Source organism: Anabrus simplex, chromosome 13 (assembly GCF_040414725.1).
Source record: "Anabrus simplex isolate iqAnaSimp1 chromosome 13, ASM4041472v1, whole genome shotgun sequence".
NCBI lineage: Eukaryota > Metazoa > Arthropoda > Insecta > Orthoptera > Tettigoniidae > Anabrus > Anabrus simplex.
This window is the reverse complement of record NC_090277.1, coordinates 90,902,890-90,928,765: the sequence shown is the minus strand read 5'-3', so window position 1 is coordinate 90,928,765 and position 25,876 is coordinate 90,902,890. Positions and strand designations below refer to the sequence as shown.

The 25,876-nt window shown below is 39.3% G+C and overlaps 1 protein-coding gene across 5 annotated transcripts in view; it reads left to right on the top strand.

The window, feature by feature from the left end:
- Positions 1 to 6,257: 6,257 nt before the first annotated feature.
- The window catches only part of LOC136884992 (cyclin-dependent kinase 12), an 80,709-nt gene continuing 61,090 nt past the window's right edge, over positions 6,258 to 25,876 (top strand). Inside the window, exons 1-3 of one of the 5 annotated variants that reach the window (XM_067157366.2) lie at positions 6,258 to 6,277; positions 19,639 to 19,810; positions 23,503 to 23,719. In XM_067157366.2, coding sequence (XP_067013467.2) covers positions 19,787 to 19,810; positions 23,503 to 23,719 — 241 coding nt within the window. In that variant the 5' untranslated portion in view covers positions 6,258 to 6,277; positions 19,639 to 19,786. Of the gene's footprint in view, positions 6,278 to 6,767; positions 6,970 to 6,993; positions 7,244 to 7,293; positions 7,925 to 19,638; positions 19,811 to 23,502; positions 23,720 to 25,876 lie in introns of those variants that run through there. The other 4 variants (XM_067157362.2, XM_067157363.2, XM_067157364.2 and 1 more) reach the window with 4 other exon arrangements.

Here is a 25,876-nt window from a genome sequence, read left to right as displayed (position 1 = left end):
CACCATCTTGATTCAGTTGTTATTCTGTGAGCGGACATGTTTCCTCTTTCACCTAGGGATGGGACTGTACCATCCCACCCGTCTGTCTCTTATACCCCTCCCCCCTTCCATCCCCAATCTTCCCCTCTTACTCTTCCTAGCCTCTGTCCATCTCTCTTATAATACTTATTCGCTAACTGCTAACTACTTTCCACTTTACCGTATAGTTAATATTTATACACTATATACAAACGCACTTGTTGACAATTTCCAGTTCCTTGCTCATCGCTTTTCTTTCTTATTCTTGCGTCTCTTAGACTAAAACTACTTCCTCATTTCATTTTTTTTAAATAGTTTAACTTACATATTAAACCACGGAATTGCCACAAAACAAATCTGTCTTTTCCTTGTTTCCTCACATCACTTATCAATCATTTTCTTCTCTAAACAGTCCAACAGTTCCTCTTCCTCACGGCCACTCATTACTTATTAATTTTTTTTAAGCCAGAGTTTAGAATTATCTACTATTATGTTATCCAAACACCTTTTCTTGTCCACTAACCCTATCATTCATATTCTAACTCTGTTTACAAATGTATTTGTTGACAATTCTATAGCTCCTACGAGTCTTAGACTAAAACTAAAAAACTACTCTCTAATTTTTTTTTTTTTTTTTTTGAACTTAAATCTTAAACAATCTAATTGCCAACAATCAAACCTGGCTTTCCCTTATTCCTTCTCTTTCTTCCACTTATTTCCGTTTCTAAACAGTCCAACAGTTCCTCTTACTCACATCTCTCATTGCTTTATTATTATTTTTATTTTATTTTTCTAACATTAACTACCACCTCCGTTCTCTCACACATGCAATCCTCTCCAAATATATACAAAACTTCTTTTCATCATACAATCAGATTGTACTTCAAACTCCTCTTATTGTCTTCAATTTTTATATCACCTAGCAGTTTCGTCTACCTCCTTCCTCTCCTTCCTCTGTAACCCTCTTTTACCCCTTATTCTCTTAATTTCTTTATAAATCTCATTCTAACCATATTTAAATATTTCGAAATATTTGTTCCTCTTCCCCATTCTCTGGCCAGCCAAACCGTCATCTTTTCAATTTTTTCTACTTTTTCTATCTCTTTTTTACTCAACACTTTCTTTTTCAGCTCTTCTAACTCCCTACATTCGATGAATATATGTAGGTCCGACCATTTTTCTCCACACAGAATACATCTACCTGCATTTTCTGTACCTATCCAGCCTCTGTTGGTAGGAGTTCCAAAAACCCACCAGTATAGACCTCTCTTGCCCTTCCGGTCCTCCCCTTCGATTTTCGGATTCATGATTTCTATCCATTTATTAAATACTGATAGTGAGGCTCTTTCTCTACATTCCATTATTAAACTCTGTGTCTCTATATCGGCAACTCTCCTTATAACCCTTCTCCATACCCATTCTTTCTTTTCTCTCCACCTCTCATATCCTATATCTCCTAACCCCAGTTTTCGTAATTTATTTTTGCACTTATTTACCCAATACCTCTCGTTCTCCATATTTTTCTGGAACCTATATGTGTCTTGTACTAAATCCCCTCCCTTCCCTTCTTCCAATCTCATCCAGTACTTCATCACCCTCTTGGCTATAGTAGTGTCTATCGATTCTTTACATACTAATCTAGCCCCCACATTTGCAGTACAGTTTGGGACTCCCATAATAATCTTACTGAATTTCGCCACCACCTGGTTTAGTTCTTTTCTATTTTCCTCTAATCCCCATATTTCTACCCCATATAACATTTTTCCTTTAACCATTGATTGGAACACCAATCTCTGTATTTTGTACTTTATATCCGGAAATTTATTTTCTAATATCCCCACTACTGCCAGTGCTCCCCTTCCTTTATATCTGGCTCTTCTAATCTGATTTTCCCACGTGCCGTTACTACTAATTATAACTCCTAAATACTCCATTTTTTTCTGGTCTGATTTCTTGCTGCTCGACTGTCCAGAATTTCTTTTCTTTTTTGGCTTTCCTCTTCCTACATATCATTATCTGCGTCTTCCGTACATTTATCTTGAGTGCCCATCTTCTAGTATATTCCACTACCTCATTAAGTCCTTCCTGCAACCCCTTTGCTGTTAATGCCAAGATTAATAAATCGTCTGCAAATAGCAGCCCCGGTATCTCCCTCTTCCCAATCCAAGGGCATTGCCATCTCTCGCCTCCATGTCTATCCAATATATTATTTATAAACAGTAGAAATAATATGGGTGATAGCTTACAACCCTGCCTCACACCCCTTTTCGATTCCATACACTTACTCAACCCACCCCCTTTTAGTTTAATCATCACCAATACTTTCTCATATATTCCTTCTATTGCCATCCTCATTTTTACCGATAACCCAACCTCTCTTAATCTAGTAAATAACGCCTCTCTATTCACTGTATCGAAGGCTTTCTCTAAATCTACTGCTGCTACATATAATCTCTTCCCTGCTATTTTCACATACTTCGTAATTAAAGTATCCAAAATCCATATATTATCCACAGTATTTTTCTCTTTACGAAATCCATTTTGATAGTCCGAAATCCTTCCATATTTCTCTGCCCAATTTATAATCCTATTAGCTAAAATACCTGTATATACCTTCGACAGCGAGTCCAGGAGTGTTATTCCTCTATAGTTGTTTGGATCACTTCGACTTCCTTTGTTCTTATATATAGGACAAAGTACTCCTTTTCTCCACTCGCTAGGGAATTTATTCGTTTCCCATATCTTATTAAAAAATTTCACCATCACTTTCAACATTACTTCATTTGCTCCTACTTCCTTCCATATCCTGTTAGTAATACCATTTGCCCCACCCGCTGTTTTGGTTTTTACTTTACTTAACACCCTAACTATTTCCTGACTTGTTATCTCTTCATCTAGTAACTGTACCCCTGTTTGTACTTCCTTTACAATATACGTCTTTTCCATACCCCCGTGGCCTTCCCCCCTCCCACCCAAAAGCTCTGCAAAATATCCTATCCACTCATTTTCTGTTATCATTGTTCCTCCCCCTGTCGATCTAGTTCTCTTTATCTTATTTATAGTTTCCCAAACCCTATCAAATCTTTTCTCTTTGCAATACCTGTTTACTCTCTCAGCTTCCGCTGCTTTCCAGCACTTTTTTTTCTCATTTAGTAACTTCTTGTAATCTCTTCTTACTTTAGAATAATCCTCTCTTTTCCCTTGTACTCCTCCTTTCTTGAAGTCCGCTAGAGCTGCCATTACTACCATTCGTTTCCTCTTACACTCTTCATCAAACCACCCCGCGCCTATGTTTCTGTCTATCTCTTCCCTTATTCTCACTTTCTTACCCACCTTCCATACTGGGCGTTCTATTAGTTTTAAAACTTCATCCACATCCCCTCCTTCCAACATCCTTTCACTTTCAACCCTTATTCTCTCTTCACTCTCTTTTAACTCTGTTCTCAATCTCTCGATCGTGGTATCATTCCAAATGTACTTCCATCCCTCCTTATACCTATCTCTTTTTCCTATCCTTCTCTTCACTCCATCATACTCCCCCCTTAATTTTATCTTGATGGGCATATGTTCTGTTATCACACATTCTGTCACCTCAAAACTTATTATCTTCTTTAGAGCTATTTCCGTGCTAACTCCTATATCTACTACACTCCCGCCCTTCGATGAGATGAATGTCAGCTCACCATTACTATCTCCCTTCATCCATCCATTTAAAATATATAATTTTTCTATAGCACATAACTCTAATAATCTTACCCCATAGCTATTTATATCTTTGTCTTTACTATTTCTTCTGTACTCACTCACTTCCTTATCCTCTCTCCCATAATCGGGTACCCTATTACTCACTCTTGCATTCCAATCCCCTAACAATATCATTCCATCTTCCACATATAATCCTTTCATTTTGTTTATTTCTTCAATCAGTTCTTCAAAAAATGTTTTATTAGCATAAGTTGAGTCTTTAGGATGGTTGTATAATAGAGCCAGGCAAATTGCCTCCTTCGCATCATTTCCCATTTTAATTCTCAGCCATACCACCCCTTCTACCTCATTCTGTATTCTCTCTACTCTCTCTACTAACTCATTTTTTATTAAAACTGTTATCCCGCCCGGGTTTCTTCCCATTCTCCCCCTTTTTTCTTTTATCACGTTGACTACTCTATACCCATTCCATTCAATTTCTATCCCTTTTCCTAACCACGTCTCTACTAGGGCAATAATCTCATACTCCTTTACTGTTTTCTCCAATTCTATATTCCCTATTTTCCCCATCAACCCCTCAATATTCCACAACCCTATCGCCATCTCTAGTTATTTATTCCCTCCTACTCTTTGCCCCAGTGCTTCTCCAATTCCACCTCTACTCCTTGTCACTCTTCCCTGTGAGTCCTCTCCAGATCTCTCCTCGTTCTCTTTTCTCCCGTCATCCTTCACTTTCTCCATACCTACGCCTTTTTTCTTTCCCCAGAGATCTTTCAAACTTAATGATCTTTCCTTATTTAGCGCCTGTCTTTTTTCCATTTTATTTTCAGTATTCCTTTTACTCGGAGAGGATGCATTCTTACCCTGCCTACTGTTACCTTCATTCACAATTTCCACTGTACTCCTCACCAGTTGTGGCACATTACTTTCTTCCTCCATCTCTGTGTTGTGATGACTCTTCAAGGACTCTCCACTTCCGCCCACCTGGTTGCTGGCACTGCTGTTCAGCACCTCCCTACTTCCCGCACCTGATGTGATGTGGACTTCGCTCACTTCCGTAATATCACTCCTTTCACTGACCTTCCTTGCTACTTCTACTGTATTTGCAGGCTGTTTGATCCTGTCCATCTTTCGAGTTTTAATATCACTTCTTGTAATTATTTTATATCAGCGTATCCTACGACCATGTCATCAGCATACATTATTACAGTAGTTGAAGTGTTTTCGATGATTGAGATTATATCTGTTGTCATAATATTGAAGAGTGTAGGACTCATAGGATAACCTTGAAGAACACCATTTGTCTGTAATATCTTGTTTGATAATGTGCCCCCCTCGTCTATTTGAATGTAGTTCTAACTCAACATACCTGTAATTATTTTTGTAAGTGGGTTATTTTCCCCGACAATCTGTCGAAGTTCATGGACGAGTATATGTCTATGTTATCAAAAGCTTTCTTGTAGTCTATAATGACTGTATAACATTTTTCCAGGGTTTCGTAGGGTATCTTGTATCTGCTCTGTCAGGTAAGTGATTGCGTGTTGGATGACTCTCCCCTTCCTAAAGCCAAACCGATTTTCTGGGACAGCTGGGTCTATAATTTTTTAAGTCTGTTTGTTAAGATGTTAGAGAACATTTTATATTGCATATTTTCAAGTGTGATTCCTCTGTATGAATCTGGATCATTGGCGTCACCTTTCCCTTTGGAAATAACTTTTATGACTGAGTTCTTCCATGCTGCCCGGATTTTTTCCATTCGTGATAAATTTGTTGAATAAGCGTATCCAGTACTTTTCCATGACCGGTATGTGAAAAGAATCCTTAAGGCGTTCATGACACATGCCGTCTGGTCCTGAAGCCTTTTTATTTTTTGCTTTCATTATTGCTTGTTTTATCTCTATTGTGGTGATTGGGGAGGGTGCTTTTACTCTTTCGTCTGCACGACATTCGTATGCAGTCTATTTATGCTGTTGGTTGAGTACGGTATGTGTTCAAAGTGATGTTCCCAGGTTTCTATTCGTATTTCAGCTATGATTTTCTATTAGTGCATTGAAACAGTGTAATGATGTAAGATGGCGGCGGCCACAAGCTTCTGGCTTCAGTTCTTGTTGCTCATTACTAGGCTATTTGCTATATATCTGTGGTTGAAGCAACGACATGAAATACATAAAGTTTCTAGTTAACATAATCATGCCATTGCTCGGCCCAACATTTATTACTCTGTCTATACTATCTATTACCGCTTTTAGTTTATACTCTGGTTTGAAATAGGCGCTGATGACAGTACCTAATCGTGTTTTCACTCTTAGATTAAAATTGCATTATGACACCCTCAAATAAAAATATAAAATAACCGGCATCGAACTTCTATTAGTAGCTTCCACAATGCCAAATCAAGGTGGCTTTATATTCCTTTAAATATTCTTTGCTTTAGATTCGTAATCCAAATTCCAACTATAGCTTCAAAATTCAACCAAAGTTGACTCTGATAGCAAATTTTATCGATAGCCAGCTTTATTTGTTTCTGACTTTACGATAATCTTGCTGTTGCCAGGTTACACGATTTCTATTTAATTAAGTTTATCTTAGCAATAAACTGTGTTCGTGTGAACATCACAAAATAATTATCTTCTTCTGTTTGGATGGAGAGGCATTTACATTCGCAAATAAAGACAATGAATTAAATTATATAATTTCAACTGGAGAGTTTTACCTGTTAAGATCTTTATATTTTAATCATATTGTGTCATCCTGAAAAGCTGAAACCAGTATAATTGTCTCTACTGAATAATCCTCCATGACAGTCCTTGAATACAAAAAATCTTTTGCGTTAGGAGAGAAATGATCCAGCTCTGATTTTGATATTGAGCCATATTTATCGGACGTTTAAATAAATAAATACCTGAACGAATATACTTTGGTATGTTAACTCGGCCTCTTCATTGGGATGATACTTTGAAGTAGAATTTTAAGAATATGTACAAGCTCTGCGGAACTAGCATTTGCTTATGCTGCTTTTCTTCTTAGAACACGCGGTTGATTTGGATTTTGGCGTGTTTTCCAATGTAGTTTTTTTTTTTACTTTTGCCAGGGAATTAGGTTCACTGAGTAAATCTACTCTTACAGTGATTTCTGTGCAGGCGGTAGCTGTGTTGTATGTCAACTGTGCGGCTCGTCTTCTTTAGAATGCATATAAATCTATTTCAGCATATTCAATTCTCGCGAGCGTCCAGCTTTTGTTGTTAGGTAATGAAACCAGTCTTCTGTTATCTGGCTCACTTGGGCTGTGCTCAATCTCTCCCATTAATTATATTGTATGTCTGCAGTGGTACTAAGTTATGATGAACTTCATTTTTAGGCGCATTTGAAATTGCATGCATTTCTACGCGGGATGTGAACTGTTTTATATTTAGCAGAGGACCCTATAGGCGGGAGTAAGTGCATACTCGTTTACTTCCGTATAACTCAGTCGCTGTGAATGTGTACTTTTCCCACCTTATTCAAGCCTCGTTTTGAAATGGTAGGAAAGGAATCGTAGTGACAAGTAGCATTTTAGAGATTCATTGTTTGCGTTATTTGCTGTAACTTTATAAGGCAATTATTATATTTCGTAAAGTATTAGATTGTCTATTACTGTTCATGTAAATTGATTTCATAATAATAGTTTTGAATTTACAATTCCAAATTCGGTTTTTAATAAATTATGAATGAATCGAATCGTCAGGTTAGGTTACTCCGGGGATAGTGGTTAGGATATGGGTTCATCGCGGTGTTGTAGTTCATGTCGATTTTACATGCACACATCTGTATGAAGTTTTAGCACAAGACAGCGGTTCAATACTATGTTGTACCAAGACGTATGTTGACATTTTGCATTAGGCTGCATGGAGGTTTGGATTGTGGGTGGGTTTCCAGTTGAATTATTGTTGAACTGTGCGTTCTTTCGTAAAGCATAGTTGGGATTATAACTTGTGATTGGATATGTGACATTTTTTAAGTTCAGTTTTGGAAATAAAATACAAAGAATATTTTGTAAACATGAATCTCCATCACAACCAATCTAATATCTTGAGGCAGTAATAATGTTGCTTTAATGTAAATTAATTCTTCTGTTGATTTCGGTTATTATTGTTGTCATTAATATCTTCCCATTTTATAATGTTGTGAAGGGATGGTGGGCAGAGGAAGTAGATGAAATAAAGTAAGTAGATATGATATTTTAAACTCATGATTGTCATTTGTGGTGATTGAGATTGGCATATATTCCAAATAGTAATGAATAATTGTGGCTTGATAGCTGAAGACTTCCTCCTTTTCCATAGTTGAACAAGAAATCATGTTGATTGTTTTGAAAGTAAAATTAAGTAATGGGATAAGAAACCCATTTGTTTTCAAAGAGAGTTACAGAATGGTGGCCCAGGTATACAGTTTGGACTATAGATATTTAACTGATTTGGTCTATTTCTGAACATACGTATTGTGATATGCAGTGGCGAAGCTAGTTATCAGTAAATCTATAGGCAGAAAGCCTTGCCCTAAATTCTTGTGTAGGGTCAGATCCATATTTTTAATTTCCTTGGTGGCAAAATATCTGTACTAGTGTCCTTGAATAGTTGGTCGGACGTCAGCTCCTTCACAAGCTTTTTCTCAGTGGCGATTGCTGACTTAGCTCAGACTCTCAACTATATTATTCTTGCCCTTTTCAGAGTACTTATGTTGTCTACCAAACAAAACACATGAATAACATAAGGGTTTGTTAGTATCGGAGCAACTTGTCGGCCCTGGATATTGTATGCACCAAATGAATTCAAACTTTCTAGTTGCCCTGCTCTCAAAATATTTTAATATCTAAATTAGGTGTACACCTCTCCTTTGTGATATTTTTTGGTATCTTTGAACTGTAATTAACTATCATGCCCCTTGTGGCCTTTCGATCTCTTTTGTCAATAATCTCCTTTTTCAAAGAGTCAGAACTCTTTCCTTTTTCTCCATCTCATTAGAGTGATGATCCACTTGTACTTCCTTTTGAAACAAGTCTCTGGTAAGACCCAGTTAGAGTATGGTTCCAATATATGGGACCCTCACCATGATTACTTGATTCGAGAACTGGAAAAAGAATCCAAAGAAAAGCAGCTTGATTTGTTCTGGGTGATTTCCAACAAGAGAGTAGCGTTATGAAAATGTTGCATACTTTGTGTTGGTAAGATGTGGGAGAGTGGTATGTTCTGAGCTGTCAATCAAGAGATGGCGTGAAATGACAGTAGATGAATAGGTAAAGTTGGAATTCAGGAGGACATATTAGGGACTAATATTCATTTACAAGAAGAGGAGTTAGGGATTGGAATAATTTACCCAATATATTTACAAATTCGTTACAGTTATTTAAGAAAAGACTAGGTAAACAACAGATGGAGAATATTCCACCTGGGCGACTGTCCTAAATGCAGATCAGTGGTGATTGATTGATTGATTGATTGATTGATTGATTGCTAACAATGAAAGTAGGATCAGCGAATGCTCTAAAGGTCATGAGTTGGAACCATAATGAGTCATGTGCATGTCAAGCTCTTGCAGGATAACTTTCTGCTTTCCTTTGACCCCTTTTGAAAATCATAAGTCTCTATGACTTTGGAGACAAGATGTTACTTGTTTCTCTAGCGACTGTATCTCCATATGTAGAGACCGTTCAGCAAATTGTATTGGTTTTGTCACCATTTATTAGTCATTCAGTGAAGCATGCACATAAAAGAAGAATTAACATTGCAGATTTTTTTCTGTCCGACTATTCAATGACTGTGGATAGGTAGTGTGTCACATGCTTCCTAAATCATTTTATATTGTGCCCCTCTTTAATTGTATCACATTGATCAGTTTGAAAGCATTGTACGCTGGTTAGTGATTGCTGAAGTGAGTGTTACGAGAGGATGATAGCCCAGTTGTACTTCCTTTGGAAACAATAACCACAACCACCATATAAACCCCTGTGGGTGGGAGAGACAGACAAAAGAATGCACCCTCGGTAGCTCCTGCCTGTCGTAAGGGCAACCCAAGAGATGATGGATTTGGAACCATGAGATTACCTGTGATTAGTACCATTACATGAGGAACACCATAGGTCTGCGTTACCTGTGAGTAGTACCATTATATGAGAAACACCCTGGGTCTACCAAACCAAACCAAACCCCATGGCACTGCAGCCCTTGAGGGGCCTTGGCCTACCAAGCGACCGCTGCTCAGCCCTAAGGCCTGCAGATTACGAGGTGTTGTGTGGTCAGCACAACGAATCCTCTCGGCCGTTATTCTTGGCTTTCTAGACCGGGGCCGCTATCTCACCGTCAGATAGCTCCTCAATTCTAATCACGTAGGCTGAGTGGACCTCGAACCAGTCCTCAGGTCCAGGTAAAAATCCCTGACCTGCCCGGGAATCGAACCCGGGGCCTCCAGGTAAGAGGCAGGCACGCTACCCCTACACCTCGGGGCCGGCCCCTGGGTCTACATTACCTGTAATTAGGACCACTATGTGAGGAACACCCTGGGTCCAGGTGTTGTTTGTGATCAGTACCACTATGTGAGGAACACCATGGATCTGGGCGTCACCTGTGTTTAGTACCACTATGTGAGGAACACTGTGCGTTACCTGTGAGTAGTACCATTATATGAGAAACACCCTTGGTCTACATTACCTGTGAGTAGTAGCCTACAATTAAATGAGAAACACCATGGGTGTACATTACCTGTAATTAGTAACACTATATCAGGAACACCATGAGTCTGGGCATTGTCTGTGTTTAGTACCACTATGTGAGGAACACCACAGGTCTGGGCGTTGCCTGTGACTAGTACCATTATATGAGGAACACCATGGGTCTACGTTACCTATGTCTAGTACCACTATATGAGGAACACCACGAGTCTGGGTGGCGCCGGTAATTACTACCACTATATGAGGAATACCATGGTTCTACTTTACCAGTGAGTAGTACCATTATAAGGGGCTGATGAAATGGATTTTGAACCCCTTCAGACAACAAGCTTCATCTCAGAAAATAAGGCATTGTGAATTGGATTCACTGATTATTTTGGATTCATGGTTATTTTTCATCATCTTTGTTTTAGTTTCTAGTCGGTGGATACATTTTGAAGTTATAATTATCGTTTCATTTCGTTACACCTCGTACCAAGTGGCCCATGGGCCTCTAGTGTCCCCTGTGATGGTGTTGGTTAGTGACAAGACTATTGGATAGTTACAGTGCGGATACTGCAAGTACATCCGGTACACTCCATGACACATCATTTTCAAACTCTGCGGTTTCATTGTTTTTCAGCAGGGGGCCACACATGGTGGCGAGCTCTATCGGAGACAATCAGAACTGCTCTGCAGCCATTAGGAACACAAGAAATGGCCTCATTTCAGAGATTGACATTGTATTGCTTTAACACACTGTACACAACATTATGCCTTTGCTGGCGAGATTTAGTGTTTACAGTGCGCTATGTCTTCTAGTATGGGCTAGAATAAATTTGTTACTTTCTTTGACCTGTCTCGGTCTCATCCTTGGCTTTGACAATATGAAAGTGACCAAGGTATGAGCAGTGCTAGAAATACCATTCCTTGTACAAGTCCCTGTTATGAATGGTGTGAAAATACCACTCATAGGGTCAGTTGCTGCATGCATTTCAGTGGGATTGGCAGACTGATATTTAATACCAACTTCTGGTCCGATGAGGAAAGCAACGGGAAACTACGCCACTTCTCATTTCCCTAGTGTGCCTCCTCAGTGACACCTAGGCTATCCATGACAGCTGTTGGCAGAGCTGTGGAGGATCAAACCAGCCTTCGGGCTGAACACCCACCATAACATTAAGCATGTTCCTTACCAAACACAGGTTAACGTATTTTGGTTTGCAACTAATTTAATAAGGAAAGTGAAGTGCTCTGATTACATTTGTACCATCATCAATATATTTTAAAAGAAATTCAAGTTTTGAAAATGTTAAAGAATAACATTCTGTCATCAAGTTTTCAGCAAGTTATCTACGTTCAGGAGGAATATTTTAAAGTGCTTAAAATAATCCATAAACTACCATATTTTGTTTTCTGTCTGCCAATTTTTTCAGCTGGTGCTGTGACCTCATCTGATGTCTTACCGCGTACGTTGATATAATTAATTACTCAGTCGAACCATCTTCTGAATTACTTGAGCTAACTTGGGAGTGAATATATTCTATGAAGACATGGGTATGAATCAGTTTGTCGTGGAATCACTTCAGATGAAGTGACCTTTTTCTTTCTTTCTTTCTTTCTTTCTTTCTTTCTTTCTTTCTTTCTTTTTTTTTTTACTATTTGTTTTACGTCGCATCGACACAGATAGGTCTTATGACGATGGAATAGGAAAGCACTAGGAGTAGGAAGGAAGTGGCTGTTGCCTTAATTAACATACAGCCCCAGCATTTGCCTGGTGTGAAAATGGGAAACCACGGAAAACCATCTTCAGTGCTGCTGACGTAGGGTTTGAACCCAGTATCTCCCGATTGCAAGCTCAGTGCTGTGTGCCCCTAACTGCTCGGCCAACTCTCTGGGTGTAAAGTGAATAGTTAAAGTATGAGTTACATAACACACAGTTTCACTTTGCATCAGAGGGTAAGATAGATAAATAAATAAATGCTTCAGTGCCTTTATTTGTGGTAAAGTTAGAGCTCAAAGCCCTCTCTTATGCTTAACCACTTTGTAATAAAAATATATATAAAATTACAATGAATAATAATATCCTTAATTTTTTTCTTTTTGCAAGTTGCTTTACATTGCACAGACACAGGCAGGTCTTACGGCGACAGTGGGACAGGAAGGAGCTAGGAGTGGGAAGGAAGCGGCCGTGGCCGTAATTAAGGTACAGCCCCAGCATTATTTGCCTGGTGTGAAAATGGGAAACCACAGAAAACCATCTTCAGGGCTGCCGACAGTGGGATTCGAACCCACTATCTCCCGAATACTGGATACTGGCTGCAATTAAGCGACTGCAGCTATCAAGCTCGGTATCCTTAATTTTAATATTGTACGCTTAAATAAAGGAACTACTTTAAATCCATTCATTCACTTCATTCGTTCATTAATACCTTCCTTCCAAATTCCTTAACCCAGGGAAAGTGATTTGGAAGGAGCGGTTGTAAACATTAAGAGAAGTGAAAATTTACATTATTACTTTTCCATCAGTTGAAAACTACGACTATTTCCATTGACTGGCAGGTGCTGTAGAGGGGTTACTCATCATCTTGTTAACTGTGCATAAAACTTCTTATAAATACTTAATTTTTTTTTTTCTTCTGGGGCCATCATACCAAAGCTTGGCTAACCTCCGTAGAGTAATTCTTCTTACTTTGTGTTTCCTGTTTTGGAGTTTCCAAATCATGAGCAAAGAATTTTTGTCGGTAGTTCCATGTCCAGGTTTTCTTCACTCTGCCTTTGTTTCCTTTCTTTCGTGCCTTCTATGACTAGTTATATCAGGCTGTATTTATCATTTCAGAACCTCCTCCTTTCTCCTTATCCAGCTTCTGCTGTGTTGGGGCATTTATGGCACTTCTCCATCTCCCTCTCTCCTTCCACCATTCCTCTTCCATCATTTTGACCCAGTCCAAGTATCTTCTTTTGCACTCCTCTTCATTGAATCGATCCATTTTGTTCTAGCTCTCACTCTCATTCCTCTTTAGATGTCCAAGCCATCTTATTTTCTTCCTGTCAGTTCTCTCATTTACATTTTACCATTATCACCTCTTTTCTAAAATCTTCGTTTCTCACTGTTTTTCCTTGTCTTTCCTATCATACTTCTTAAATATTTCATTTCGCTGGCTTGAATTCTGCTCTCCTCTCTATTTGTCATTGTTCAGGTCTCCACCACATAGGTCGTTATGGATGCATAATACATTTTGTACATTATCTGCTTAAACTTCCTTATTCCAGACAAGGTTTCTTACACTCTGGTAGAATGCATTGCACCCTCTTCGTAACCTCCACGTGCAGCCTTGTATTCTGCATTAATTCACTCTCTGGGTATTTGAAACTGTCAACAATTGAAGGCTTTGACCACCAATTTTCACAATGCCTTTCGCTTGTCTTTCTCCTCTTGGTATCACCATGGCCTTGCTTTTCTCTGCTCTTATTTTCATACCATACTTTTCAATTTTTTTGTTCAGTGCATCAAGTTGGTCTTGTTTGTTACCGAGATCACAATATCGCCTGCTTATTCCCTCCTTATTCCCATATGCTTCCTTTGTCTCCTATACAATTTCATCTATAACATTACAAGATATTAAAATCATTCCGTATTGACGGATTGTATTGTAACCATTAGAAACAAAAAAAAGGCGACTGTACATCGTATACGGGTATTATATAGGTTCCCAAACATCAGCCTCATTTGCAAGAGAGTCCTGATTTTGTTGAGAAAAACTTGGCAATCCAGCCTGTTGTGTAGGGATAGCATGCCTGCCTCTTACCCTGGTTTGATTCCTGGACTGAGGGCTGGAGTGGGATTCACTCAGACTCCTGAGACCGACTAAGGAGCTGTCTGATATGAGAGGCAGTGGACTAGGTAAAGAAAGCCAAGCAATGTGGCTGAGGATATCATCATGTTGAATACTTGACACTCAGTATCTGCAGGCCATCTGACTGGCTAGCTGTCATCTTGGCGTGTACTAAAGGTCTGCAAACGACTCATGCGGTCGATCTTGAGGGGATTGGCTAGCAGCGTGTAGTCTGAGGTGAGGCAGTTGATGCGCTTACGGACAGTATCAACGAAGTTATGATGAACAAACTTAAAATTATACCAATGTAGTTTGTCGCCCCACCAGTGTGCTGGAAAATTTATAATGTCCAATAATGGACCAACTATATTGGTATTATAAATTTACTCATTCGGGACTAATATTTCAGGTTCCCTATGGGAATCAACATCTATGTCAAACTTAAAATGACCGAGGAAGGAAGAGTGTCTGATTATAAAATCAATCGTGCCAATTTCCCCGATTTAAGTGGAAGAGACCCTTTTTTGACCCTTCCTCCCTCTCTCCTGATCGCAGAGACATATCTCCCGATTATGAGAACAGACTTAGTATTCCTGTATTTTTTTTGAAAATCTCAGGTTTTTCTCATTCTTTAAGTAGCTGGAGAGAATTAATGTTCAGCGGGCACTGCAAGACAGATGCAATCAGCTGGTGGTGTTCTTAATAAATATGACAGAATGTGTAACGTGATGCTATTTCACCATTTCCACATAGCAGTGACAACTGTGAGACTATATTTTATCGTTTTTACAAGGTCACAAGCTCAATTCAGGTCAAAGCTTCCCAAAAAATAATTTTGGAAAAAATTAAACCTTAAAACCCATTCAACAAGGCCAGTGCTTTGAGTATAAATCTAGTTCAGAAATTTATGAAGAGACCTAGGGCAGTTACAGTGAAGTCATGTGGTCTAAAGCTCAGATACATGCTGTATTTCAGTATTAATAAGAGAAATAACATAATCGAGTAATATAATGTGTTAAATATTATTCAAAGTTACGTCATCAATGATGTGTGCTAACATGTCAGGATATGGCTGCAAAAAAGAATCTTCTGATTTTTTAATTTTGAAAGTTGGCACATCTGTAAAATGTTGGACACCGTGTAAATATTTTAACGAAATGTGCATTGAATTAATGTCATTAGTGTCATTACAAACTTACTATAAACACTGTGAGATAAACTTGTCACGTTAGTAGACATGGAACATTAACTTGTACTGTATTTCACATCATCACAAACATTCATCATTATTGTGTTGTCTGTTTTAGCACAGAATGAATCAAGAGAGCATCACTTACTATATCTTGATTACTGTTGATAAACTTAACCATGGGAGCGCGCAGCTGTGAGCTCGCATCTGGGAGATAGTGAGTTCGAACCTCACTGTTGGCAGCCCTGAAGATGGTTTTCCGTGGTTTCCCATTTTCACACAAGGCAATTGCTGGGGCTGTACCTTAAGGCCACGGCCACTTCCTTCCCATTCCTAGGCCTTTCCTGTCCCATCGTTGCCATAAGACCTATCTGTGTCGGTGCAACGTAAAGCAAATAGCAAAAAAAAAAAAAAAAAAAACTTAACCATGATAGGTTAATATTGTTGTTTGATCCGTATTGACTTGTCTGAATCAATTACAGAACTATTTAAAATGGTTTTACTTGAGTCCGTCTTGTCAGTACACCTTATAATGAAAGAAAACTATTTATTTTACCATACATGTTTCGGGAAGTCATCCATTCCCTTCATCAGTGGTCAGTTCTTAACTGTATGGAAAAATAAATAGTTTTCTTTCGTTATAAGGTGTATTGACAAGGCGGACTCAAGTAAAACTATTTTAAATAGTTCTGTAATAGATATCTTGATTAAGCGAGCTCCTTTCTTCACTAATAAGATTAGCAGCTGAACTGAAATTTCTTTCACTTGCATCATTGGAGGTTGGAATAAACAATATTTTCTTTGCTAGCAGAGCAAGTCTTGGATATTCTGTGCTGTTATTTTTCCTCTATGCAAGGCGATTGTCATCAGAATGGCGACCATTTAATAAATAAATTGTTGTTATAGGAATATTGGCAACATTTGTTCGTCCATATACTCATTTCTGGCATAGATCTAGGAATCTATTCTTGAAACGACCATAAAGGGACAGATCTGTTGCACACATTTTGACTCACTTCTGTGTAATGTTTTGTTTGATATCATATGGTACTATATTTGATGTATTTGGCCAAACTTTACTACACACTTGTGCATTCATAACTGAGGTAGTAGATACCAACATCAATAAGGAAGCTCAACATTTACATGGCATATATGCTGCATGTTGACCATTCGCAGTTTTTACTAGTAAGAAGTATTTCCACACTTCGCTCTTCATCCTTTTCTAATTTCATAATCCATATTGCTTCTCTCAGGTTTTGCTTTCACCCTGTCTTTAGACTCCTGTTCTATGTTCACTACGAATGTCGTAATGACTGCGAATGTGAGTCAGTCTGACCGAATGTGGTGTGTTCGCTCAGACTGTTGAGCGTCAACCGGTTGGACAGGTCACGCTCACTAGCGGAGCAGGACGTAACTATGCGACTACCTTCATTCGACCAACCGCAAATGGGGAATGCAGACCTTTAGTGTGTACCAATATTTCACTCAAATATTTGATTCTAAGAATCAGGAATGGAAGGTTATTATTGGTCATTACAAATCATTATAAATTTAATTGTGATCCATATTGACAGTTATCAGTTACAAAATAGCTAATTAATACTCGTATTACTCATGATGAGTTACAGTTGTCGTAAGTTATGAATTTCATTATGATCCGCATTGACAATTGATCACTATCAAAACGTAGGAAGAGTCCACCTATTCAGTACCATTAGAATTTATATTGTCTTATAAAACTGGGACTAGTTTTGACCCCATATATATTGGGTCATCTTCAGCCACGCTCCAATTGGAAGACAAGCACACATGTTACCAGTAATAATATAAACACTCTCATATGACTCAATTTACAATTTTAATTTCAAACATTGATGAGGCAAAATCTCTCGTAGTGCATTGACACTGCCGGTGGCCCCAAGTAGCCTATGCAGTGGCCTCCACGGTATACACTAGCTATGCGTCTTGGTAAGTGTGCTATTTACCAACTGATGAACCCAACTTAGCACACTGGGGTGAAACGCTGGCAACCAGGAATGAGTTAGCTGGAAAATTTATAATGTCCAATAACAGACTAACTATATTGGTGGGCGAGTTGGCCGTGCGCGTAGAGGCGCGCGGCTGTGAGCTTGCATCCGGGAGATAGTAGGTTCGAATCCCACTATCGGCAGCCCTGAAAATGGTTTTCCGTGGTTTCCCATTTTCACACCAGGCAAATGCTGGGGCTGTACCTTAATTAAGGCCACGGCCGCTTCCTTCCAACTCCTAGGCCTTTCCTATCCCATCGTCGCCATAAGACCTATCTGTGTCGGTGCGACGTAAAGCCCCTAGCAAAAAAAAAAAACAAACTATATTGGTATTAAATGGTATGTTCTGAGCTGTCAACGGGAAGATGGCGTGGAATGACATTAGTAGACGAATAAGTTTGAGTGGTGTCTTTAAAAGTAGGAAAGATCACAATATGAAGATAAAGTTGGAATTCAAGAGGACAAATTGGGTCAAGTATCCCTTTATAGGAAGGGGAGTTCAGGATTGGAATAACTTGCCAAGGGAGATGTTCAATAAATATCCAATTTCTTTGAAATCATTTAAGAAAAGGCTAGGAAAACAACAGGTAGGGAATCTGCCACCTGGGCGACTGTCCTAAATGCAGATCAGTATTGATTGTTTGATTTAACAGCTATATCATTGAAGGCAAGTGGAAAAGATTTTGTGAATGTTTTGATCGCAATACTTTAACCAAAAATAAAATAAAAAAAGACAAATACTGTTGATTCCATTGTGATACCAAACAGAGATGAAATATTCACCTTAGCCAACCTACTGTTAAATATATATTACTGCACATTGATGTTTTATCTGCTTGTAATGCAAATAATATACAAATTGAATATTAAAACAAACAACAGTTTTAAAAATAACATTGCAGAGGTGAGAATCGATCCATGGATTACAAGCCTGTGGAATAGAGAGCTTGCTTGTTGTACTGCGCTTTCATTGTGGTAATGTATCACGTGATGGTCTTTTGAAGCACACTCAAAATATTCTTCTTTTTTTTTTTTAAGTGGGTAGCAATTGCCTTGTAATTTGAACCAGTGAAAGTTCTTGCCGTAGCCTGCATGTATTCTGAAATCGATGAGGACACATTCGCAGAGTCTCCTTGTAAGGTACAACCCCCTTGTTTCCTGCAAACATCTGTTCAGATATAAATTCAGGATCCCCCTTTTGGTAGGGGACGCAGGCGAAGGATACACCCGCGGTATCCCCTCCCTGCCATAAGGGGCAATTGAAAGGGGTAACCAAAGGGTGATGGAATTAGAACCATGAGAATACTTGTGATTAGTACCAATACGTGAAGAGCACTATAGGTCGATGTTACTTGCAATTAGTACCACCATGTGAGGAACGCAATTGGTCTACGTTACATAGGAGTATTACTATTATGTGAGGAACACCACGAGTCTGGGCATTGCCTGTCATTAGCACCATTGTGTGCACCCACGAGGCAGGGGAGTGGGCGCTTGGCTGCATAGACTAGTGCCTAGCGCGGGAAGGTTCAGAGTGCTGAGCTGGAATGTGTTGGTTCCCCTGTACTCAGAATGGGCTTGTGTTACCTATGAGTAGTACCACTATATGAGGAACACCATTGGTCTACGTTGCCTCTGATTAGTACCACTAGGTGAGGAACATCACGGGATTGGACGTTGCCCGCGATTAACACCACTACGTGAAGAACACCATGGGTTTGCATTGCCTGTGAGGAAATCCGTGGATCTTTGTTACATGTGCGTTTTACCATAATGTGTGATACACCATGGGTATACGTAGCCTGTGATTAGTACCATTATGAGGGGCCGGTGACCTGGATTTTTCTACCCCTTTGGACAACAAGCATCGAAGTATGATTTTGTTTTGGAAGCAGTCCCTTGTTCATTTTATACCATTGTTTTAAGTTATATTATGGGAAGGTGGAGCGTGCGATCGGATCCACTGATTGTTTTAACTCCATAATCATTTTTCATCATCTTTTTGAATTCTAATCAGTGGATGGATTTTAGAATTTTGATATCTTTACCTTTGCGCTTCGTCATGTATCATTAGGGACTGATGACCTAGATGTTAGACCCCTTTAAACTACAAACATCATCATTAATCAATTATAATTTCAGGAGTAATAATTGCTTTCATCATTCTGTTTCATGCAGGCCCTAACAAATCCAGAAAGCAGCCCAAATAATGTAGTTTGGTGCAAACCGTCAAGAGTCCGTGCGGTGTGAAAATGATGTGTAACTGAGAAGTTATCAGCTCTCGCACATCCTTTAATGGAGTGGATGCCAAGGCAAGGAACACATAATGGAACCAGTTAGTGCAACTGAGGTGAGTATTCATCTTTCTTCTGATCTTACCATTTCGTATATCTAGACTGAAGAACTAAAGTCTTCGTCATCGCAAGTTGTTGGACTTGTTGCTGACTATCGTGGCCAGATGAACTAAGCATCACCACCCCGAACGCTTACCAGCTTGTCTTAAAGCCTGCTGAAGATAAACCGGTTATCTTCTGGATTTGGTCTATCCCCACAGTCTCGTGCTCTCAAGCTTCCCTTCTATGATTAATTCTTCTATGTATTCCCCATCACTTCTCACAATATGTCCAAGGAACTGGAGGAATTTTTGGTTGATGCTGGAAAAAAAGGCACTTGGAGATGTTAAGTTCTTTGGTAATGGACACAGTAGTTCTTTTTCAGTCCATTTTATGCGTAACATTCTGCGACAGCACCAAAGTTCAAATGCATCAATACACAGCTTGTCTCTGGCCTTGAGAGTCCATTTTTCGCAACCATATAAGAAGACGGGAAAACATAAGTGTTTCAACAAGGTGGTTCGTTGTACTGTTTGTAATTGCCCTGTTCTGCCAGATCTTGGTGAGCTTCTAAAAAAACAAAATAACCTTCACCTCCTTTTTGTCCCATATTTCTCATTTGTCTCCTTCACATTTTCTTCAGTGCTGAAGATGGTTTTCCGTGGTTTCCCATTTTCACACCAGGCAAATGGTGGGGCTGTACCTTAATTAAGGCCACGGCTACTTCCTTCCACTCTCAGCCCTTTCCTCTCCCATCGTCGCCATAAGAACTGTGTTGGCGTGACGTAAAGCTACTTTTAAAAAAGAACTAACAAGTATCATTTTACAAAGAAAATTTAATATGTCGTCCTATTCGGTACATACACATCTCCATCATTAGATGGAGAAATAATGGTCAAACATGTTTCAGCTCGTTTGAGGCATCTTCAGTGAAAACAGGTTAAAGTTTTTTTACATAATTGATGCTTAAAATATGTTAAAACATAATAAAGAAAAGAAATGAGACATGACGGAATTAAAACAATAAGTAATTATGGCGAGTTTGTGGACCTATTACCTAAAACTTGCAGTGTGTTACAATTAAATTAAACTACAATTATTACTCCATCTAATGATAAGAGATGTGTATGTATTGAATAGGAGGACATATTAAATTTCCTTTGTAAAGTGACAACCGTCAATACGAAATGATTTTAATATCTTGTAATATCAAGTATGATTGCATTACATTCTTTCAGTGTAGTCACCCGCAAACTCTATTACCTTTTACCAAATGTCCGGAAGCCATTGGGGATTGTTTGCAAGGCTTCTCTGTTGATGACAGCAGTGGAAAAACAATTTAGCCGATCAGAACTCGTTCTTAAATTTAATTAAAGTTCTTTCGTCAAGACAATTACCATCACTCTCGCATCCTACGGCCTAGCCTTAAGTTCCTCGCCTACTCCCCATTCCTCCATTTACACCTTACCCCACGCTACCCACTCCGCCTGGTAGCTCCTGCCCTTACCAACCTCTTACCCTCCTGCTTTCCTTGCCATTCCCAACACAGTCTTCACCCAGTTGCACACTACCGGTCAGGTCGATCACATTGCCGCGTAAGGTGAGTACTCTTTTTCTTCGTTTTTCTCCCTTTCTTAAAGAACCTCGTGTTAATTTAATTTTCTGTTATCATCAGGTTCCATTGGTTCCACCTTGGATTGGGAATTTCACCTCTCATCATATGCAGAACTCTTTGTGTGATAAGTAGTCGCTTATATTCAGCCTGCATACATTTTCTGAATCATTAATACTGCGCCAATGTTGTTCATAACATATATATAATATTTGACAGAAGACGTAACGGAATGATAGAATTCACTAGAAGCATCTGGACTTTATATTCAGACTGGCATTTTATACCTTATCACTAGGCACTTTTAATGTATATATAAAATGTAATATTTCAACCATTATTGTAAATAATCAATGTGGTACTATATTTATAATCTCACTGCAATATAAACTTTAACATTTCACTATCTATTGATCAGTACCATGATATAATTTTATCTCGGATAACATTTCATGCATTTCACCATTTTATACACATCTTATCACATTACACATTTTGCTCATTTGATTAATTTTATCAATTTACGACAAAAAAAATAGTGTTCCTGAATATCAACATATAAAAAGTGTACCTTATTTAGGCTGATGATGACCCACACAGGGTCGAAACTAGTCCCCTAATACACTGTAATGTATACATAGGCATTGCAATTTATTTGTCAATTTGTCAATTAAATTATATGTTAACTTGTCAGACTAATAGTCTTAATCTGTTGTAGTGTATAAAACTGTAAAATCACAATACTTATTGCTATTACTAGCATGTTTTATTTTTCAGAAAGCTAGACACCAATATGTTAACGATGCGAGTACTACTAAAAAATTACCTGGCTCCTAGGTTTGAGTGCTGGCTCCTAGATTTAAAAACATTTGTCATGGTCTGGTGTCCTGGATTATTTTTATTCTTCATCATCATCATCATCATCATCATCATTTTACAGTTCCAGTTTCCCAGGTACTGCTGACGAGCCTCTTCCATTCTGTCTTATTGAGATACTGTTGATAAACTTAACCATGATAGGTTAAAATGAATGTTTGATCGGTATTGACTAGTTTGAATGTAGTACAGAAATATTTAAAATAGTTATATTTGAATCAGCCTTGTCGATACACTTATTAATTAAGGAAAATTATTTATTAAACCAAACATGTTTCAGGAATTCAACCATTTCTATGATTTTCAATATTCTGTGATTTTTCTGATGGTTGAATTCCTGAAACATGTTTGGTTTAATAAATAATTTTCCCTCATTAATGTATCGACAAGGCTGATTCAAATATAACTATTTTAAATATTTCCGTACTACATTATTGAGATACGTTCTGTTGTTAATGACGTCCTCCAGTGTCCTTCCCTGATCTGCAATGTCCATCTTTACAATGTCCATCCAATGGGTTCTTGGTCTTCCCACCATCCGTTTCCCTGCCACATGTCTCTCCAAGTTAACATATGTTGTCCTTGTTGGATCCATCCTCGTTACATGCCCAAACCACCTCAGTCTGGACATGCTGACCCGATCTAACAATGATGTAACAATCCCAACTTCCTTCCTAACCACATCATTCCTTAACTTGTATAATTTCGTTTTTTGAATTGTGGACGTAAGGATCTTCATCTCGGATGCCTGCAACCTTGAGGAGTCTTTCTTGGTAAGGATGCAGATTTCAATACCATAGGTTAAGATGGTATGAAGTACTGATTGAACATCACCAGCTTTGATTTTGTTGGTACTTTGGGATCCCGGAGGAGTGTTCGTACTTGCTGGTAAAAGTGAGAGCTCTTCTGCACTCTATTTGCCACCTCCTTTGAGGCTAGTGTATCTTGAGATATTACACTGCTGAGGTACTTAAAGCTTTCCACACTTTCTAGTGGATGGGTTCCTAGCATGATGTTTGCTGGTCATCCCTCTCTGTTCATTGCTATCACTACTGTTTTGAGTTCGCTTATCTTGAGATTGAACTCCTGGAACTTCTTAGGAAGTGAAATATTTATGCTAGTAATGTTTCTGTTTTAGCTTTTATTCTCTACTCTAATGTTTAGTGCAGTGCTTAATGTTTAATATTAAATCATTCGTAACAAGAGGACATATTGTTCCAGCCTGTACAGGTCCGCAAGAGGAATCACATATGGGCTAACGTCTTTGACGATGAGGAGGAAGACGTTCCTGATAAAGAGAATGGTTATGAACGGAGGCGTGATGATCATGAAGACGTGGATGAAGATGAGATGTTGTATGTTCGTGGTGCTTCTCCCACCTCCAGAAGGAAACGTGAGAGGGACCGTAGTCCTCACCAGTATTCCTTCAGTTCTCACGGTAAGCACTTTGTTGTAACCAAAGATTGAAATTTACAAATCACAACTTTTATTGCTTCACTTTATGATATTTACACAAATAACTGAAATTTATTTTGAAGCAAGAAGGAATATTGAATCTTGAGAAAAGTCTGTCTTTATACAATATGTACAGGTTTACAGTCTTTATATACACTTCTATCTTGAAAAGATAGTCTTTGTGAATTGACACGTTGATAGTCGAGAACTATCTGGCACACTAACATAAATGTCTTTGAGAGTCCTTGTTTGTTGAAGTGCCTGAATTCCTAAAAAGCAAGTTCAATTGATTGAAGAAATTCCACCTAGCGAAACTAAGGGAGCTTGCATAACTTAGGGAATGAAAATGGCTTGTAAAAGAATTACGGTACATAGGCAGCGGAAACAGGTAAGGGAGCGGTGACCAGAGGTGAAACCTCGTACTGCCAGAAATTCAGTCCACCTGGTCGAAGCACATTTTCAAGAGGAGTAGCCTCCGTGCTCGACGTAGGGTGTATTCTGGAGCTGGACACCGGGGGGCAAGTGGGCAAGTGAGCTGGCAGGGAGCTCCTATTTATAGTACACTCGATGGTCAGGCACGCGCACTGAGGGCTGCGCGTCGAAGCTAGCAGAATGATACACAGGCGCGCGTGCAGCTGGCTGGTGGAGCGAGAAAGGGAGCGCCGGACATACAACACCCTCCCCTCCTAAATACGCCGGTACGGCGTGAAACGGCGGCGGCGCTGGCGGCGACTGCGATGCTGGGGCGGAGCTGCTGATTTCTCTGTTGTATTGTCCGGAGCTGGAACTGGGCGGAGTGGCGCTGTCTCGTCCTGAAAGGAACCCATTGTTATTAAATGATCTAAAGCGCGTTCAGCAATAGATTTATCAGGTTTAGCAATAGCATCAATAGCTGGACAGGGGCGGTAGCGCAGACGTATCTGATCTTGATGGCGGCAGATACGTTTCTCCGTAGTCTGTATCTCGTATAGACGATGACCCAAAGATCTGCAGATGACTCCAGGTATCCAGAGTGGGTTGGATTTGAATGTCCTGGTGTAGACCTTGTCGTTGAGGGAGAACTTCGTTGGTGATGTCTTATGCTGGGCCGGAAGAGGCTGTAACAGAGAAAGTAAAGTTCTGTGAGGTCGTCCATGGAGCTTCTGTGCAGGAGTGATATTATCAGCGCCGGGTAGAGTTCTGTAGTTATTTAAGAGTTGGAGCAAGGCTTGGTCTTTATGTAAGCCTGAAGAGACAGCTTTCTTCATACTTCTTTTAAATGTTTGTACGAAGCGTTCAGCTTCACCATTAGATTGAGGGTGAAAAGGTGGTGCTAGGATATGACGAATGCCATTATGTGTACAAAAGTTCTGAAAAGCAGTAGCTGTAAATTGAGGTCCGTTGTCCGAAATGAGTACTTGCGGTAAACCTTCTGTAGTAAAGATTTTCTGGAGAGCACGAATGGTAGCTTCGGTTGTAGTAGTCGAATGCATATCCACGACATATGGAAAGTTTGACAGTGAATCGATGACTATTAACCACATTGAATTGAGGAAAGGACCTGCGAAATCGATGTGAACTCGTTCCCATGGAGTAGTAGCAGGAGGCCATGAAGCAAGATCAGAAGACGGGGCGTTCTGATTCGTTTGACATTGCTCACAATGACGTATTAGCTTTTCGATGGCAGCATCAATACCGGGCCAGTAGCAGTGTTGACGGGCGAGTTGCTTTGTTCTGGAGATACCCCAATGGCTTTGGTGTAATAATTCGAGAACTTGTTTCTGTAGGCTAAGTGGGATAACCACTCGGAAGATGGTGCCTGCTTCTAGTAATACAACTCCGGCACGAGTCGTGAGACGATGCTGCATACGATGATAAGGTGCCAGGTGGGCAGGAAGTGTGCTCTGAAGAGGCCAACCGTTGCGGATGTAAGTACGTACAGTAGCAAGTGTACTGTCCTTATCCGTAGCTTTAGCTATGCAGGTAGCATCAATAGGAAAACTGGATACAGTATCTTCAAGTTCTATGTCCAACTGAAGACATTCAGATTCTTGAGAATCGAAGGCAGTATCAGGACCAACGGGTAAGCGGGAGAGGGCATCAGCATTACAATGTTGGGATGTGGCTCGATATACAATCTGATAGGAATAATCAGAAAGGA